Source organism: Phallusia mammillata, chromosome 6 (genome assembly GCF_965637545.1).
Source record: "Phallusia mammillata chromosome 6, kaPhaMamm4.hap1.1, whole genome shotgun sequence".
In the NCBI taxonomy this organism is placed as follows: domain Eukaryota; kingdom Metazoa; phylum Chordata; class Ascidiacea; order Phlebobranchia; family Ascidiidae; genus Phallusia; species Phallusia mammillata.
This window is the reverse complement of record NC_137257.1, coordinates 23846290-23862963: the sequence shown is the minus strand read 5'-3', so window position 1 is coordinate 23862963 and position 16674 is coordinate 23846290. Positions and strand designations below refer to the sequence as shown.

The following is a 16674-nucleotide window of genomic DNA, read 5'->3' as shown; positions in this document are numbered from 1 at the left end:
TTACCATCACTTTATTACAGTAATAATTATGATAAGTTTTCGGGGTATTTTCTCCCACCAAACAATTTTATGCGGCTCGTATTGCACCATGTGGGGATTCCCCAGGTGGTACTTTTGGTTGAAACTTTTAGTTCGAGAATGGTTGGTAGCCTAAAGTCACCACACGGGGGGTCACCACACGGGGGGTCACCACACGGGCAGTCAGTCAAGCGGAACGGGCGACGGGTTTTCTTGCGAGTGCTTCTACATATTACTGTATATTCGAAAACGTATCAAAGTGCCGGTTGTAATAATGTCATATTTGAGTAAAACATACATGGCACTGTACAAACGTATGAAAATATTGATGTTTATTACCCGTCAAGGCCACCTATAGCATTTGGTCACCACACGGGCTACGCGCATATACGAGATAACTTGTCCTACGTTTTGCTTTATATTCGCAGGAATAATAGACATCTTCGTTCCAAAAATGAAAGCTTTATGTAGCAAAGGCTTTACAGCATCCAAATATTTCAAAATATTAACGTTTATAATACTTTAAGGCCACCTAACAGGGTGGTAGCATTTGGTCACCACACGGGCACTCGGAAAAGTCACCACACGGGCTACCCGCATACACGAGATAACTTGTCGTAAGTTTAGCTTTATATTCGCAGGAATAATGGACATCTTCGTTCCAAAAATAAAAGCTTTATGTTTTGTAAAGGCCTCACAGAACTCGGCACATCGCATTTAGAAAATGGAAATTATTTTTCATTCGCAGTTCATGACTGAGAACGAAACAAACCAACAAACCAACGAAACAGTGAAACAGATAAAAGGCTTCGCAGAATTCAGCACACACATTCACAACGTGGAAATTATGTTTGATGCGCTGTTTATAAATAAAGACTGTAGAATTCAAGCATTGCTGCTAATTCTACCTTTCAGTCTCTCGACTGGCAGAATAAGAGCGGTCAGTTTCACATGCACTTTATTGAAATGAAGAGTGATTTAAAACGATTTTCGACCACCTAAACCAAATAGAATAAAGAACGTCATAGCTACAAAACAGTACAAACAATCTTACTTACAGCATATAAAAGTATGCACCAAAGCACAACTTAATACGCTCACAACTAACCCAGATTCCACTGCAACACTAACTGGACTGCACGTGTAGAAACAAAGTAAACCGTTAAAGTGGGACACATACAAGGTTGCTAGTTGTGACGTAACAATGCACGTATGGTGGAATGGTTGAAACGGCGGGAAATGTTTTTGTTGTAGGGGAGCGTTACTGTCCGTTACATACCGGCCCCTAAATAACGAACGTGTAAACGAAGTTATTTACACACAACGACAGGAGGACAGAAACGAAACACAACAAAGTTACGCTGCCTCGAGTAAAAATACCACACCTCTTGCGGTGCGAACACTTGTGCCAGCTCATTCGCTATCAGGGCACACCACCCTCACAATGCCTTTTGGTCAGGCACCTGGGGGGTTCATCTTGTACGCGACCAAAAACCAGGTCACCAGCCCCAAAGCTCTTCGTTGGTCGTACCCATTTACGGCGCAGCTGAAAAATTGGCAGGTAGTCGCGAAACTACCTCTTCCAAAACGTATCTGCCAGCCACCGAACCGTACGCAGCGATCCCCAGTTGTCGTCAGCAGTGGCGAACTTGTCTGGGGCAAGGGAACGGTCCAATTCTTGAACAATCATTGTCCTTATCTTAATAGCAGTTACCGCAGCCACTTCCAGATGCGGCAATGTGACAGGCCTTACAGGAGCCTCACCAGATTTTCCAAGCATCAATGGACAGTGAATATACCTGTCTAAATCAACAAAGCAAAGATAACACACAGCATCGAACCCGGTCTTGCAGGCATTGCAAAAACAGTGCAGCTGTGATGAAACGAAGACTACGTTGGGAGGTTTGTAACAACGCAGTATCAAAAGATTCCAATGCTCGATCGCACTTTCGGAAAGTGGGTTGTCCCAAGCCACTTGCTGGTTGCACAGACTATGCATTAGCTGTTTCATAGAAAGCAGAAATGGTTGGATAAATACAAACGGGTCGGAGACCTTACTAATCATCGAAAACACTACGACAAGTCTTTTGGTACGGTTAGTTAACCGTTAGACCCTTGTAGCAACTTGTCGTTTAATGAAGTCCTTCGTAGGAAGCGACACAATCGAAAACAATTCGAAATTTGCCACCCGTCGCGTGGTGCGGTATATTCCATGTTTGTTTTGCACATGGAAATCCCTGTCTCAAATAATCCTGCATCTTTTCCGAGTACCTTTCAAGCAACACCTTATCCTTGTCGAGGCGGCGCTTTAAGTGTGACAAGCGTCGTTCTGCCAAGCTCCTGTTGTAGGGCAGAATGGGTTCAGGCGATTTCCAAGGCAAGGCTATCTGGTAATGTCCGTTTACTCTAGTGACACTGTTTTCTGTAGTTGAAAGAATTAGTGAAGGCCCAAGTTCACTTGCACCTCTATCTTGAAATTCAATACTGTATAACTGCTCCAACTGATAAGGTAGTTTTGTGTTAGCGTGTATGTAATTTACACTCGTGTGTCTGATGTAATGTTTTCTTTCGGGGCCGAACAAACACTAGCCCAAACCAGTGCGAATAGCAACAGGGTCGCCACGAGAGCCACGTACAGCCTCGTGTTGCTCATGAGCCTCGTGCACATCGGCTGCTATGAGCAAGTCCACATCTGGACAGTTTATTACAGAGAATTTGCGATTTCGAATATGCGGATACCGCTTAATATCATCAACAGTAGGAATGCTGCCTTGTAGGTTGGGTAACTTAGGGACGACCCTTAAACTTTTAAACATAAAACAAGCGCCATCGTTCAGGCCTTGTACGGACAGCGAAACTTTGCGACTGCGCAATGTTTGCGTTCCGTTTACGGTAGTAATTGTCAATTTGTCTTCCACACCGCTTAGCCCTAGTTTCTTAGCCAATGCTGCAGAGCACAATGACGTGTCTGATCCGTCGTCAAGAAAGGCATGCGTGAAATGAGGTTTACAATTCTTATCCAAAACAGTAACTGGCAAACCGGCCCAGTCAACTTCCGCTTGATCGCTGGAAGATTGACCAGATAGGCCCGAAGGGTGCGCCCGATGCAATAGCGTGTGGTGCCTTTTGGTGTGTTGGCCGCGAACACGGAGACCCCAGTAGATCGCCACACAGCTACGCTTTTATCGCTTGTACCATCTTGTCTGTATACAGTCAAACGGCAAAGGTAAAGGAAACAACACAAGACACGTTAATAAGTCAGAGTAGTTGAACTGGCTTGTTTCGACATTTATTGACAATTTCTCTATCACTTCGAAAGCATGATAGTTTTTCATTCAGTCGGAAAAAACTCAAAAATTCAAAAAAAACTTTACCACTTAGTGAAAATGGTTGTATCATCGTGGACAGAAAAAACACATGTTGAGGATTGTCGTAGCATTCAAAGTATGTACCGGTTAATACGTAACTTTAACCGATTAAAGCATTAAAACAATTAGAGCGTGGTCAATGCCTTTGCGTATTTTTGCAGTATTTTTTGGTATCAAAGCAAATCTGTCTTTTGGGGCCAACTAACTGATACTTTTCATAATACTTTCAACTTATTTTCACCACGTGATGTGCTCAACACAAATTTCGTGACGAAGCACCTGTCCGGACTGTGTTAAAGCTGCGATTTCCAAACTATATTACATTTCGGCGATTACATGTAGCAAAAGGCCGGTAGTACATATACCGACAACGGTTTTGCGTAATCTGTGCTGTTAATATCATACAATAAATTCAGTAACTGTGGCAGTGCAAATGTCGCCGTTATGAGGTTACACGAGATGTGAAAAAAGCAAACGTCATCAGTCAAATAATCCTATGCGTGGCGCGTGGAAAATCTGGTATTTGTAAACCAACGGTTCTCTAGTTGGGGTCCGTGAAGCAATTTCGCGCGGACCAGCGAGAGATTCATGCGTTTCTACGATCCTATTTGACCTCGGATCGTGCTACTGAATAAGTTTAAAACAAAGTTGAATTATAATTGATAGTCTCTATTACTAAAAAATATCCTTTGTTCCAAGTTGTTCCCGCACAATCACAATGTATGTTATTGTTGTTTTACTGGTTATTACAGTTTATATAATTGTAATTTCACAATTACACACCTGCATTAGGTCGTTAAGGAAACGATATGTCAAATCAATTGTGGACCCACAAGTAAAGACAATTACATTTTTGAAGTAGAATTGTCAATTTAGACTTTGGCATTTGTACACAGGCATTGCTACTTCCGTTTATGCATACTAAATCTAGCATAAATAGAGAATTTTTAATCTGGTAGATATGACTCATTGCGTTGTACTTTTTTTTTTTGACAAAAAAACAACAACAACAAGGCGTGTTTGTCGACATTTTTACTGGCATAAAAAGTAACCAACGCGAAATATGACTTGATCAATTCGTGGCAGAGTCGAGTTCAAAACTTCAAGTTAGTTCCTTTTGGTGACTGCTGACAATACTGCTTTTTTAACACCCGGTATTTACGTTTAACATGGCAAAAACAAACGCCAAATGGGATAAAATTGAATGGCACAGATGTGATGAGTAATACAAAAATCCATATCATTCGTTAAACAAAAAATGCTTTTACTTTTGGACTTTAAGTTGACTGCGAATGGGTTTAGCATAATATTGCAAGTACGAAAAAGCGGCTAAAATCTCTACTTCATCTAACGGACGCAAAAAACTAAACCAGTTGTGTCTCTTAACAAAATCATTTTATTAATTGCGTCAATTGTGTGGGCTATCAATGCCGAACAACGCCTGTTTGTCGTCTTGGCAACTATTAGTACAGCAACCAACAGCGATGCGAGTCTCACGTCATTGCAACAACAGAACGTTAGACGGTTTATACATCAGCAGGCAACAAAACTGTCGCATGGTCTTGTTTACCTTTCAAGGTTTAAAGCGTGAAGCTTGAAATTTCGAACAGAAAATGTTTTGGGTTTGTTTCTCCGCTTAACTGAGCCCCAAACGCTACATGGTATTGTTGTGTTCCAAGACCTCTTATTCACGTTCGTTCTTAATGCGGGTCTGTAGGCAATGCTGCACTGACTTGAATAGCAACGAAATTTGATTTGGTTTTATAAAGGTCTGGGCAGTAAAGCAAACGGAAGGAAAAAAGACAAGGGGAAAAACGGAATGGCGCGAATACTACCAGTCATGTAAAAAGCGCATGAACAATATTTGTCGCTTAGTTGCTTAGTCGTTTAATTTTTGAAACTGACGATTAAAATAAGGAAAACTTATAAAGTTAGTAGAACATGTAACCCACAAAACGTTGAGCAGTTGAAGGAAGTTTGATTCCTTAAGTTTACAGAAACTGTTGGCAGTTTTGAGCAGTAATGGATTAAGTCAGTCAGCACGAAAAGTCGAAAAATAATTTTAGTTACAAACTCTTGCCTCAGTTTACATTTTGCACATGATGTGCAACATTAAACGAGTTGTTTACATTTTCTGAAAAATAATCTTTGGAGGTTAAATTGTGAAACAGGACGACCAGGTGTATTTTTGCCGTTTGTCACTGCTGCAAACATATTGGCTTTTCAACTAATGGTTTTTAAACTCCAAATTGTGCCAAACATTGTATGTAGTCAACACTAATTCGCTCATATATATGTATTCGCTAACCCAGTGGTTCCCAACCAGGGAGGAATTCCCCAGTAGGGGGGAATTTTGTAATTTGTAGGGGGGAATTTGTGTCACAAGCATAGGCGCCGAGTAGGCGGTGGCGAGTTGGTGCCGCCACCTTGGGTTTCTAGAGCACGGTGGCGGCCACCGTGGATATTTAGGTTAGTTTGTAGCGGTTTTGCACAAAGGATGGAAAAGTCTGATAAAAAACTGGGTATATTTTGCTTTAAAAACAAGCTTGGTGCCGAAAAAGCAACAAAATATTTCTGAAAACTACAACTTGGTTTCGTCAGTACCTCCTTTATGACGTCAAACACACCATTGTTTGCGAGTAAATGTTTGGTAATTATTGTGTACAATGCGAATGTTTTGTAATAAATGGTTATCTTAGGTCATATAAAGCAACAGCACCTTGACAAAACATTTTTTGGTGATAAACGTTACAGCAACGTGTTCCAAATCAAATATTATTTCGAACATTTCTTTTGACTTATTTTTGCGAATGTTGCATTCTGTTGGAGGTATATTGGGCTTAGTGTTTAAGCTCTTGTGGCTGCACGCATTTGTGACGTCAGGTGATGTGACGTCATATTTTTGTTCGCCACCTTGCATTTTTGTAAAACTCGGCGCCTATGGTCACAATATTAATTTCTAACTGGTGGATGTGATATGTGTTATTGCTGCATTTGCCATATACGTAGGGGGGAATTAGATTTAAATATCGACCAAAAGAATGCACAGGACAAAAAAGGTTGGGAACCACTGCGCTAACCTGTGAACCAGATTGTATTTCTTTTGTTGTAAAATAGTTTTCATCGCTACGGTATCTATGATTTTTGAAACGCATGAAACTAATCTGATACATATCATACAGTAGTCGCCCCAAACCTAAACCATGTGTCGTCACTCTCTATAGCAGTGGTTCACAAACTGTGCGTCGCGACGCCCTGGTGCGTCGTTTCAATTTTCCAAGGGCGTCGCAGAATATTTCCGTTTCGTGGCTGAACTCAGTTTATTTCATAAAAATGAGGTTTCAGTGCAGGTGACGTATATCTACGTCCAAATACGTTTTGCGTAGAGTGCGGATTGACGTAAATTTACCTCAAAAGTTTTTGATCAAAAATGCGACTGTCCGTTAATGTACGTCGAGACCAAACAGTACAAGCAGCAAGTGCGTGATAGGCGCGTGTCTGGGGCGACGCTTGGCGGGCATTAAACTTGATTATGTGAACGGAGTCTTGTTTCTTAACAATGTAACAAAGGCGACTTTTCTAGCAAAGGCTTGAGGTAGTTATAACGTATAATTGTCAGAAAAGTTTGAAGTAATTATTGTGCATGAGTTTTAGCAGTAAATTTTTGTGCATCAGTCATATTGTGCGTAAGTTGAAACATTACTTTCATTGTAATTCGTTATTGATGCTGTTAAGGCCTTGCAGCAGACAAGACAATGCAATTGTGCGCAATAATTAAAACAATTAACAAAAGCCCGCAGGTAATTGCCGGGTGCACTGAAAGTGTTGAGTAACTTTGTCGAAAAACAGTTAGGCTAAATTTGTTCTCTAAGTGCTGTTTAAAGGATTTAAATTAACTGTTTATTGATAAGTTTCCTCATTAACTTTTATTTGCTGGTGCGTCGCAAGTCCAGAAAACTTTTCCAGAGGCGTCGCAACAAAAAAAGCTTGAGAACCACTGCTCTATAGTATAATATATATCATTATAATGACTGCATCAAGGTGTGTTTGCTCACAGAGAACGACTTATTATTGTAAACCTTTCAATAAGCCTGGCGCACAATGATTCATATGAGATTGCTTCTCCACTTGGTTAAAAATTAAATAAACGCTCAGGGTCATTCCCAGTTATGAATTTATGTTCACCTTAGTCAAATACGAGCTAATGGGTTTAAGTGCCATCGAGCGAGTTTCCTTTCATCAAAATATTACATTGTTTTCAAAACGTTTGTTATTCTTTGCCAAATTTAGCTATGATTCTTTCTGGATGTCTGTAAGCAGTCCTTCGATGTTCAATTCCCCAACATTCACGTTTTGCAAAACCAGCATAGCATGGCAAAATTTTAGATGCAGAATTGTAAGCTTGGTGATAGAAGTGCACGCATATCGTTAATCATGTAAAAATCCATAGTTTTCATTACCTCGTAAGCTCGTTATACAATGTTTGTACGCAAAGGCTGACTGCAAATGGATTTCACGTAAGATTGCAAGCATGCGATAAATCCTATGCATCTCTACTTGTATGCTAGAACAGCTTTCTTTTAGTTACAGCAACTTTTAGTTATAGCAACCAACGAGATTTATTTCTTGTCGCGCACAAATTACCAGGAAAATGAAAGCCAGGTTTCAAAAGCAAACATATACCAGGTGCGCAAAGAAGAGTACAACATAAGTTCGGTCTTTTAAACAATTTTGACAAAGGGCATGGCATTAAGTCATAATGAAATCGAGCGTTAACAATCCTCCTCCAACAATCTTGGACGTTTAAGCGCATACGTTCGATTTGGTTACGGGCGTTCGCTTATACATGTTGTTTATCACTTTATTCATTTCATTTGTCAAAATATCATCTTTATTATTCTCCAAAATCATGATGATCATACACATCAGAAAGATTGTGTAAACCGGGTGTTTCGAAATAGTTGTGCAATCCATTGCAGTGCTGCATATCTTTGCAAGCGTTTAACTTAAATAACTGATGTGTGTAAAAGAAGGTACTGTTCTGGAATGATTGCACGTAAAACGAGTATCAGTTTTAAGCATGGGCGCCGGCACGTAGGGGCAAGAGGGGTCACTGCCCCCCATCATGTCGGCAATAAGCTTCCAAGTAAAGAATAACACAGGAGAAGGAGAGGTGACGCAGGAGAACATTTCCAATCCCATAGTCAGTCCAGGGCCTTGTTATTCATTGCCGCACACACGCACTCGTCCCCGCAGACTTGTTTCATCTTTAGTTGCAATTGTTTGTTCTGCATTTGATATTGCCCGAATTTTAGTAGGGCATTTAACTTCACAGCCACAAATCCATTTTTTTCTGTGGTACCATTTAAAATTAAAACTGTGTAGCCTATGTCTTGTTGTTGCTTATCACTGTCTGACATATTTGGGAAAAAGGTGTTTTATCCATTTTTTTTCTTTGCACTTGTACTGACCTGACAAACACGATTTACGATCAATTATACTGGTAAGCACAACATTTAGTTCTTTCATACTATTTTAAGTTCACCATTTGTCAAATTATACATTTCTCTCAGTTATTTATAGTCAGTATAAACGCACATAATTGAAGCGAAAAGACCTTCCTAATTATTAATTGTTCTAGCTCACTTTATAAACGTGAGTTTAAACTTTGACCGCAATATTTTTGAAATATTTCATGCACCTGTGGGGATTTCCCAGGTGGTACATTTTGTTCGCTGATGTGGTTTTGTTGATATTTTAAGTAGAAACTCCACTGAGATTTCACTATTACTTTTACTTGGAGTATGAATCAGGATTTCTTTTCTTGCTTTATTTACAGATACTTGATTGAAAAACTGCAAAGTTTTGGGTTTGTGCATGGTTCATTGCGGTTTAAACTGTATTTACTCAATTGTAAGCTGCATCTTAAGGCATTTAAAAAATTTCAAAAGCATGCTGTGAAGTGTGAAGTTAGTTACTATTGTATCATGCTGCTTCATTCAGTTGATTTTTTGTGACACTCTTTCTCAACAGTTGTTATAATAGCATTTCGACTAACTGTGTGCAGAAGATCATACATTAATGTGTGATGTCTTTATGCAAACAAGAATGGGTTACAGAAATGAAATAGACATTAATTTGTAGGCTGTCATTGATCGTAGGTTACATTTATTTAAAAAAAAAGCTGATTTGAATGTGAAATGTGTGAAAAAATACAGTTATATTTACTTTATTTCCAAAAATATTTTTAATAATACATATATTACCTGGCTCATGAAACGCTTAAAACTGGTTTTCTTTTTTTTCTTCCTTTTTGTTCAAAAATTTATTTCAACTGATATAAAACAGAGCTTTTTCTAGAAGGTGCTTGATAAGTTGTGTGTTATAACTGTGTTATGCTAACATGGATTGGAACAGCCAGGAACAAACGGCTCAACAGGTTCACAGGAATACCCAGGTATATATTTTGACAATTACAGTTGTACCCAAAATAATAACAAGTTGTAGGAAGCCAACTTTTTAATGTTGTTTAGTATTGATTAACTAAAAAATACAGTTTTGAATGAAAACAGAACTGCCAGAGAACTTATGTACATAGAATACATCTATTGCTGATGTTTATCAATCGCTGTTGTCATCATCAGTGCAATAATGAATTTTTGTGGGAAGCCTGCTTTTAGCCCCAAACCCTGCATATTATGAAAGATTTGATTGCTGTTTTTGTGACTAAAGTAGTGTAGTACCCAGTAGTTGGTGTCAGATTAGGTATCTTAAACATCTGTAACCCAAGATCTCTCCTTACATCCATACTAACCAAACTAATAGTCAAATACCATATACACTTTTAAAAGCACTTTTATTTGGAAGATATCTATGTGGATTTTAACTCATAATTTATCAGTGATAAATGTTCTGTTTAAAACATAAACTTCTCTTGTGACTTCTGTTTAGCAAAATAACTCATGCGACAATTTGACATGAGCCATAACCCCAATTTAAAGAGTTTACTCTACAGCAAAAATCTAAATTGTTACATTGACGTTTGATAGTAATATATGTTAGCTGTTTGTAAAGGGGTCGCATTGTGTTACAAACAACTTTAAAGAGGTCACAAAGTAAAAAAGGTTGAAAACCATGGTTCTATATTCTTCGTATTCACATTTATGGACAAAACTTGCTAATATCTTTCTAAACATCATGATCATTATTTGGAAATTAATGGGCAAACAAAAACTTAGCTTGTAACATACATTATATAATCTTCAGATTTTTATCATGTCTGTTTGGTCAGTAATTATGGGTCCCCTTCCATGAAGGGGACACATCTTGTTTTTGTCTGAATTTTTTGTCTTTTTTCTGTCTAACACTGGTTTGTAATGCTCATTTCATCAAGAAAGAGTACTTCAAATTAATTCAAATTTGGACAGATGTTAGTTATTAATCTGAATTTGATTCTCATAAAATTTGACCCCGAATGACCCAGTGGTTCACCCACAGGCTCCCAAAACGTTTTTTTGTAATGGCTGTACTGACTAAAGTACATAATCTAGGAGTTTCATGCTTTGGTACAATGTAAGGTATTCTAAAGATTTTTTTGCCTTAATTAGCCAAATGATTACCTTTATAGTCCATAATATACACTGTCAGTCAGATAGAAGTTCCATGACAGTAACTCACTGTTTTATGTTAAGTCTGCATAGTGGGAGGGCTCAGTTTGACGTCTGGACAGACGTTATACGAGACAATCATTTCGTTGATTAGAAATCTTCTGTTTTTGCACAGCAATGCCATGTCATTTTATTAAGTTATCATGCACATTTTTAGGTTTGGTAAAGGTTTTACCCCTACGATGTGATTTAAACTCGAAAAACCTGCTTCGGTTTTGAAAATGTGTTAAGCAAAACTTTGTTGATTAACATAAAGATGACAAAACAAAGACTTTTTCGAAAGCCATGATAAATGGTCTTTAGATTCTCGTTGTCAGCTTGGCTGCTGCATGACCATGGGTCACTAAAGGTCAACTTGTAGGTATTACAAACACAGTTAAGACTGATTTTTGGTCATAACATCGAGTCTTTGTTTTTAACAGATTAATTCAAGAATCAATACTTAAGTCATGTATGAATTAGGCAAAACAGTATTGCTGAACACTAAGGAATGTTATTGAAAACGGTATCAAAAGGCACATCAAGAACAAAAGGAAACCAAAAAGACAAAAAAGAACAGAAAATAAGCAAAAAAAGCAACAACAAAATGCGAAAGTAAATGCATTTGAATCGGTTGTCGTCAGCCCAGCTTACTTGGGACGCATGGCGAAAGGACGCTTCAAACTTGTAATTCCCCTGCAACAATAAAAAACAAAACACGGCAGCAATTTAACAGTCCCAGGTTGTAGCCTATGCAATATTATTCAGCACATATACAAGATTAACTTATTACTTTACAATTTGCTGTGTTTGTATAAAACTTTTGTGATAAAAGCTTGTGAAATCCTAATGAAAACAAAAACACTGCAAACTTGTGAGTGTGAGTAGTTGATATTGGCATGCAATTGATTTTGGTGTACATACAATCACACATGAAGACAGCGCTACCAGAGTCGGTGCTAGTGGATTTGTAAACGCAAACAAAGCAAAAAAATGTGCACCAAGCAAGGCATCGGCGTCGGCAAAATCATGACGCTGTATTTTTTTTGAATGAACAGTTAACTTGTCGTGAGGTGAAAACAGGCTAAAAATACTCTCTAGATTTAGTCGCCTGAAATTGTTAAAATGCGCGAGAATCTATTGTGAGCAAGCCATTATTTCTCATCACATTTTCGATATTGTTGAAGCCCCTTATACCAAAAATGACTTTAATAAGTTTAAGGAAGGGGACCCATATTTAGGTAACAAGTACACACCTGTTGGAATATGGCCACTGATATATGTTGGAAACCATTACATAGGTCAATTATATATAAATTGCAAGAAAATATGAAAGTTGCCATTCTAGTTGTTCATTAGATTATTGACAAAAAGCCAATGAGTATGTTTTTTATTGCTAGGATGCTGCAGCAAGTGGTGACAATGATTTTGAATCAACACCAGATTCTGTTGAAAAGCCACATGCTTTGCGAAGTTATGCATCTTCTCATGCTCCTCACTTGACCTCATTTACCCCAACGATTCCTCTTCAGAACTGTATAAGTCCTGTGTCCCAGATTCATGACAGATATCCTCAGCATGGTTACCCTTCTTTTCATTTGGATGACAGTGTCAACCCAAATCATGCCTATTTTACCCAACCAACGTTCTCAGCAGGTGGGCACAGCATCCATTACAATGTTATTTCATCTTTTTAGATCAGAAAATATGCAATAGGAAGAACCTGTTATAAAGCAGACTGTACCCCCAAAAAATACTTTTTGTTTGTGTTTAGCCTCTGCTCCATTTTCCCATTATGCACACAACTTAAGAGGGCTTTCATCTTCTTGGTTTAATCCAATCATAGGTCATGGTTACACTCAACAGAGTGAGTTTGTTTGCTGGATACAATGATTTTTACTTAAATTATTCACTGCAATGTGGTTTGAGATGTTTATCATTAGATCGATTTTAGGTTAAAGACCAAAAAAACCAGAAATTTATCAGGAAATGGTTTAAACGATAAATTTTTTTTTGGAGCAAATGACTTGAAATTTATGGTCCAAATAAAATTAAAAAAGAATATGAGATTAATTGCTATGCAAACAACCAGATTGTATTTATTGTAAACTGTATTTGTTTCAATTTATTTTTATTTTTTGGTTTGGAGCAGACCTTGGCATTTGACGGCTTGTTGACTTCCCTGTTTGGCCCACATGAATTTGAGGAAAATTAAAACATACATCAAAAATTAGGCCTATTTTTGCTGTACATGAAATATGACAGTATTGCTTTTATTTTGAAAAGACTGCCACTGTTGTTTATATTATTACGTAGTGACGCCCATGTGAAAATATCATTAAGTTAAAAACAAAGTTAATTTGATTTGTTTCTAATTTCCTTATGTTTGCAATGCAGGACCTGCCCAGGCCAACTTTGATGGGACCACAATTTCGAATTCTTCCATATACATAGCTGAAGGAAATTGTAGTAAGTTTTAATGCATTTTGATTTTTTTGAAGATGATATTACATATATCTAATCTTTAAGGTTATTGTTGTAATTTAATGCAACTGGTCTGCGTTTTTGATCACCAGATTGTGGGTTCTAATCAGGTCTCTGCAACTTGTGTTGTTTGAGAAAAAAACTGCTCAGTAGAAAAAATAAAAATAAAAGTGGGATATAAACAAGGAACCTTGGCAGCAGAGTCATACACGCCATCAACCAACTGGTGATAAAAATAAAACAACAATATAGTTTCACCCAGGGCTTTAGAATATATGAGCTTGCAGCTGTACATTGATTAAAATTAGAGTAACAATAGATTGAATTTGGCTGTAACTAGCAATATGAGTCTATTTGGAATATATATGTTACAAGTAAACAAATTCAACTAATTGTAAGTCCCGTTTCCTGAAAAAGGTTCCTTTGAAAAACATTTCAGCTATCGTATTTAATTTAAGTAGAACCGATTTAAGTAGAACCGATTACTTAAGTTCAGGAAAAAACAGAAACTACAAAGACACTAAAGCGAGTATATTTTTTCGTACAGATAATTTCACACCTGGCAACCAAACAACAGGTGAACCAACTAAATCTGCAGGTAATTTCTTGTGTCAAATCACAGACATAATTTGTTGAATTGCCATTTACAGGTGTTGATTGTCCTGTTTGTTTTAAATTTGTAGAGCATGTCATTTTTAGTCTTTAATTTTTGTGTTTTAATCTAGGTCAAACTTGAAACAGTGTCTAAATTGAATTAGATTTGAACAGTTTGTACTTAATATATTATGGTTATTATGGGTCCCCTTTTATAAAAGGGACACACATTGTTTTTGTCTGTATATTTCAATTTTGACAGATGTTAGTTATTAATCTCAATTTGATCCGACTGAAGTTTGACCCCGAATGACCCAGCGGTTCACCACAGGCCCCATAAATGATTTTTTTTTGTAAAATGGCTGTATTGACTAAAGTACATAATCTGAGAGTTTCATGCTTTGTTGGTTGGTGCAATGTAAGGTATCCTAAAGACTTTTCTACCTTTTTATTGAATTCACTTATTTTTTCACCCCTTAAACCCCGAAATAATCGATTTTAGTTTTTCCAGTCCCTTAGATCAGAAATGCAAGCCTGAAAACAAGAAAAAAAATTGTTTGCAGTGGATTACTCATGTAGTGTTCAAAACTTTGGCTCAATGGCTACCATTACACCCCATAAAATGTGTACACTGGAAAGCTCAAGGGAGTAAAGTGGGAGTCCGCTGCCTAAAGCATGGATGGGCAGTTAACAAGGCAGTCCTTTTTACAATGTAGTCTTTTTTTTACTAATGCTATGTGGTTTTATTAATTTAGATCATGTATTTTTAGCTTTAGCAAACATTTTGTATCTTAGAAGTGATTGAAACTATATTTCGGTTGTGTACATTTCAGACAAACATTGTTGATTAACATGAAGGTAAAAAAAACATGTTTTCCAAAAATGCAATAAAATGTCATTAAACGGTCATTGACAAGTTGCCTGCCTTATGATGTCTAAAGTTCAACTTGTAGGATACGCAGAAGAATGATTTTTTGTCACAACATAGCTTCTTTAATTTTAACACATAAACTCCAGAAACAATACGTAAGTTAAATATAGATTGATAGAAATGTTATCGTTAATCACTAAGAACTGCATGTTATTAAAAAATGTGTTAAAAGATCTTTAAACGGTGATTCTTCGACTACACCGCAATAGGCTACTAAAAAACAATTATATGACAATAATGATACAAAATAAATACAGACAAAACTTTTTTAAAGTGGGGTTAATGCTTTCAAAATTTGTCCTTAAAAATATAAAAAAACGCAAAATTTATTTTCCAGTAAACCGACAAGCACGTGTGTTGAGACCCATTAGTTTTTGTTTGCAAAAACAATCATATATGTAGATCAAATGGCCAGCGGGCCTAATGCGGCCCTTCAGGAGTTTTTGTGCGGCCAGCAAAGTAACTTTTAGAAGTTATGTGTTTTTGCTCGTACGGAATATCCTGTCAGACCAGTGAGTTTACATGATACCAATCTTTAGAGTAACCAATTGCGATTGTTGCAGTTTTGGTTGCCATGTTACACTGTTACAAATGTTTCGATAGTGTGGCCCTTGACTTACTAAAAGTTTGTTTTTGGCCCTCAAAGTTGTTTGAGTTTGACACCCCTGGCCCAAATCATAAAATGAGTTAGAAACCTAGGATGTAACTTGATATAAATTAGGAAATATAAAATAAACTTATTTGAAAATAAGCCAAATATGCAATGGTAATGTGTGCCAAGCCAACCTTAAATATGGCACCACTTTTCTGATTTAAATAAATGTCATTGTTCAAGTTGTCTATTGGAGGAAAACTGTTTAGTTCTTCTTTATTTATTTGCCAGTGTGGTAAAGCAGTTAAAGATAGGGCAGCATGGTAAAGCAAATATATTTTATAGCTGTTTTTTTTTGGCAGAGGCCACCTGTTACAATCCAAGTTTACCAAAGTTAATTGAGATGGCTATTGAACTTAGATCATATGTGAGTCCTATTTAATGTGTTCCCTAACCTGACATTGCTCAGAGTCAGACAAAAACTCTCTCTTGTTTTGGGTTAATAAAACAAGATTATTATTATTCAAAAATATGCACAACTGTTAATGAATATACAACTGAGAGGTAAACGCAAACTAAAAAAACAATCATGTCAGAACTAAACTTACACTTCACCGTACATGTACATCCTATATATGCAGTAGTCAAGCAAATACGCAATTACATAGGAACATAAAGAAACATACATTAAGTAAGAGAAACAAATGTTACGTAAAAAGACGAGAAAAGAGAGTAGCTAGCAGACACACACACTAACCTTGAGGGCTATAACATTAATTTTAGTTGTCCATCTAACAGCATTGCATGCCAATCAAAGATTGGCAACTACACAAGAATGCGGTTTAAAAGTCCATTTTGTGATGGAAAGTTCGAGGTCAATAAGAGTTCTTTACCAAATTATTTATAACGAATGCGAAATCCTGAGATGCATGACATAACATGACTGTTTTCGTGACCAAGTTTAAATGACTTAACCATGTAACATTAAACACGTTACACAACCTCATTGAATCATGTGCAATTGATTTAGGGTTCTGTTTT

At 37.1% G+C, this 16674-nt stretch overlaps 1 protein-coding gene across 3 annotated transcripts; it reads left to right on the top strand.

The window, feature by feature from the left end:
- Positions 1 to 9738: 9738 nt before the first annotated feature.
- LOC145232027 (uncharacterized) lies at positions 9739 to 16659 on the top strand. Of its 3 annotated transcripts, none has more exons than XM_080096517.1 (6): positions 9739 to 9843; positions 12433 to 12688; positions 12807 to 12899; positions 13430 to 13501; positions 14064 to 14114; positions 14622 to 16659. In XM_080096517.1, the coding sequence occupies exons 1-6, from the start codon at positions 9790 to 9792 to the stop codon at positions 14627 to 14629; spliced, it is 534 nt and encodes a 177-aa protein (XP_079952643.1). In that variant the 5' UTR covers positions 9739 to 9789; the 3' UTR covers positions 14630 to 16659. The 3 variants fall into 3 exon arrangements, with proteins under 3 accessions (XP_079952643.1, XP_079952642.1, XP_079952644.1); XM_080096516.1 differs by having other exon boundaries at positions 14613 to 16659; XM_080096518.1 differs by lacking the exon at positions 12807 to 12899 and having other exon boundaries at positions 14613 to 16659.
- Positions 16660 to 16674: the final 15 nt, after the last annotated feature.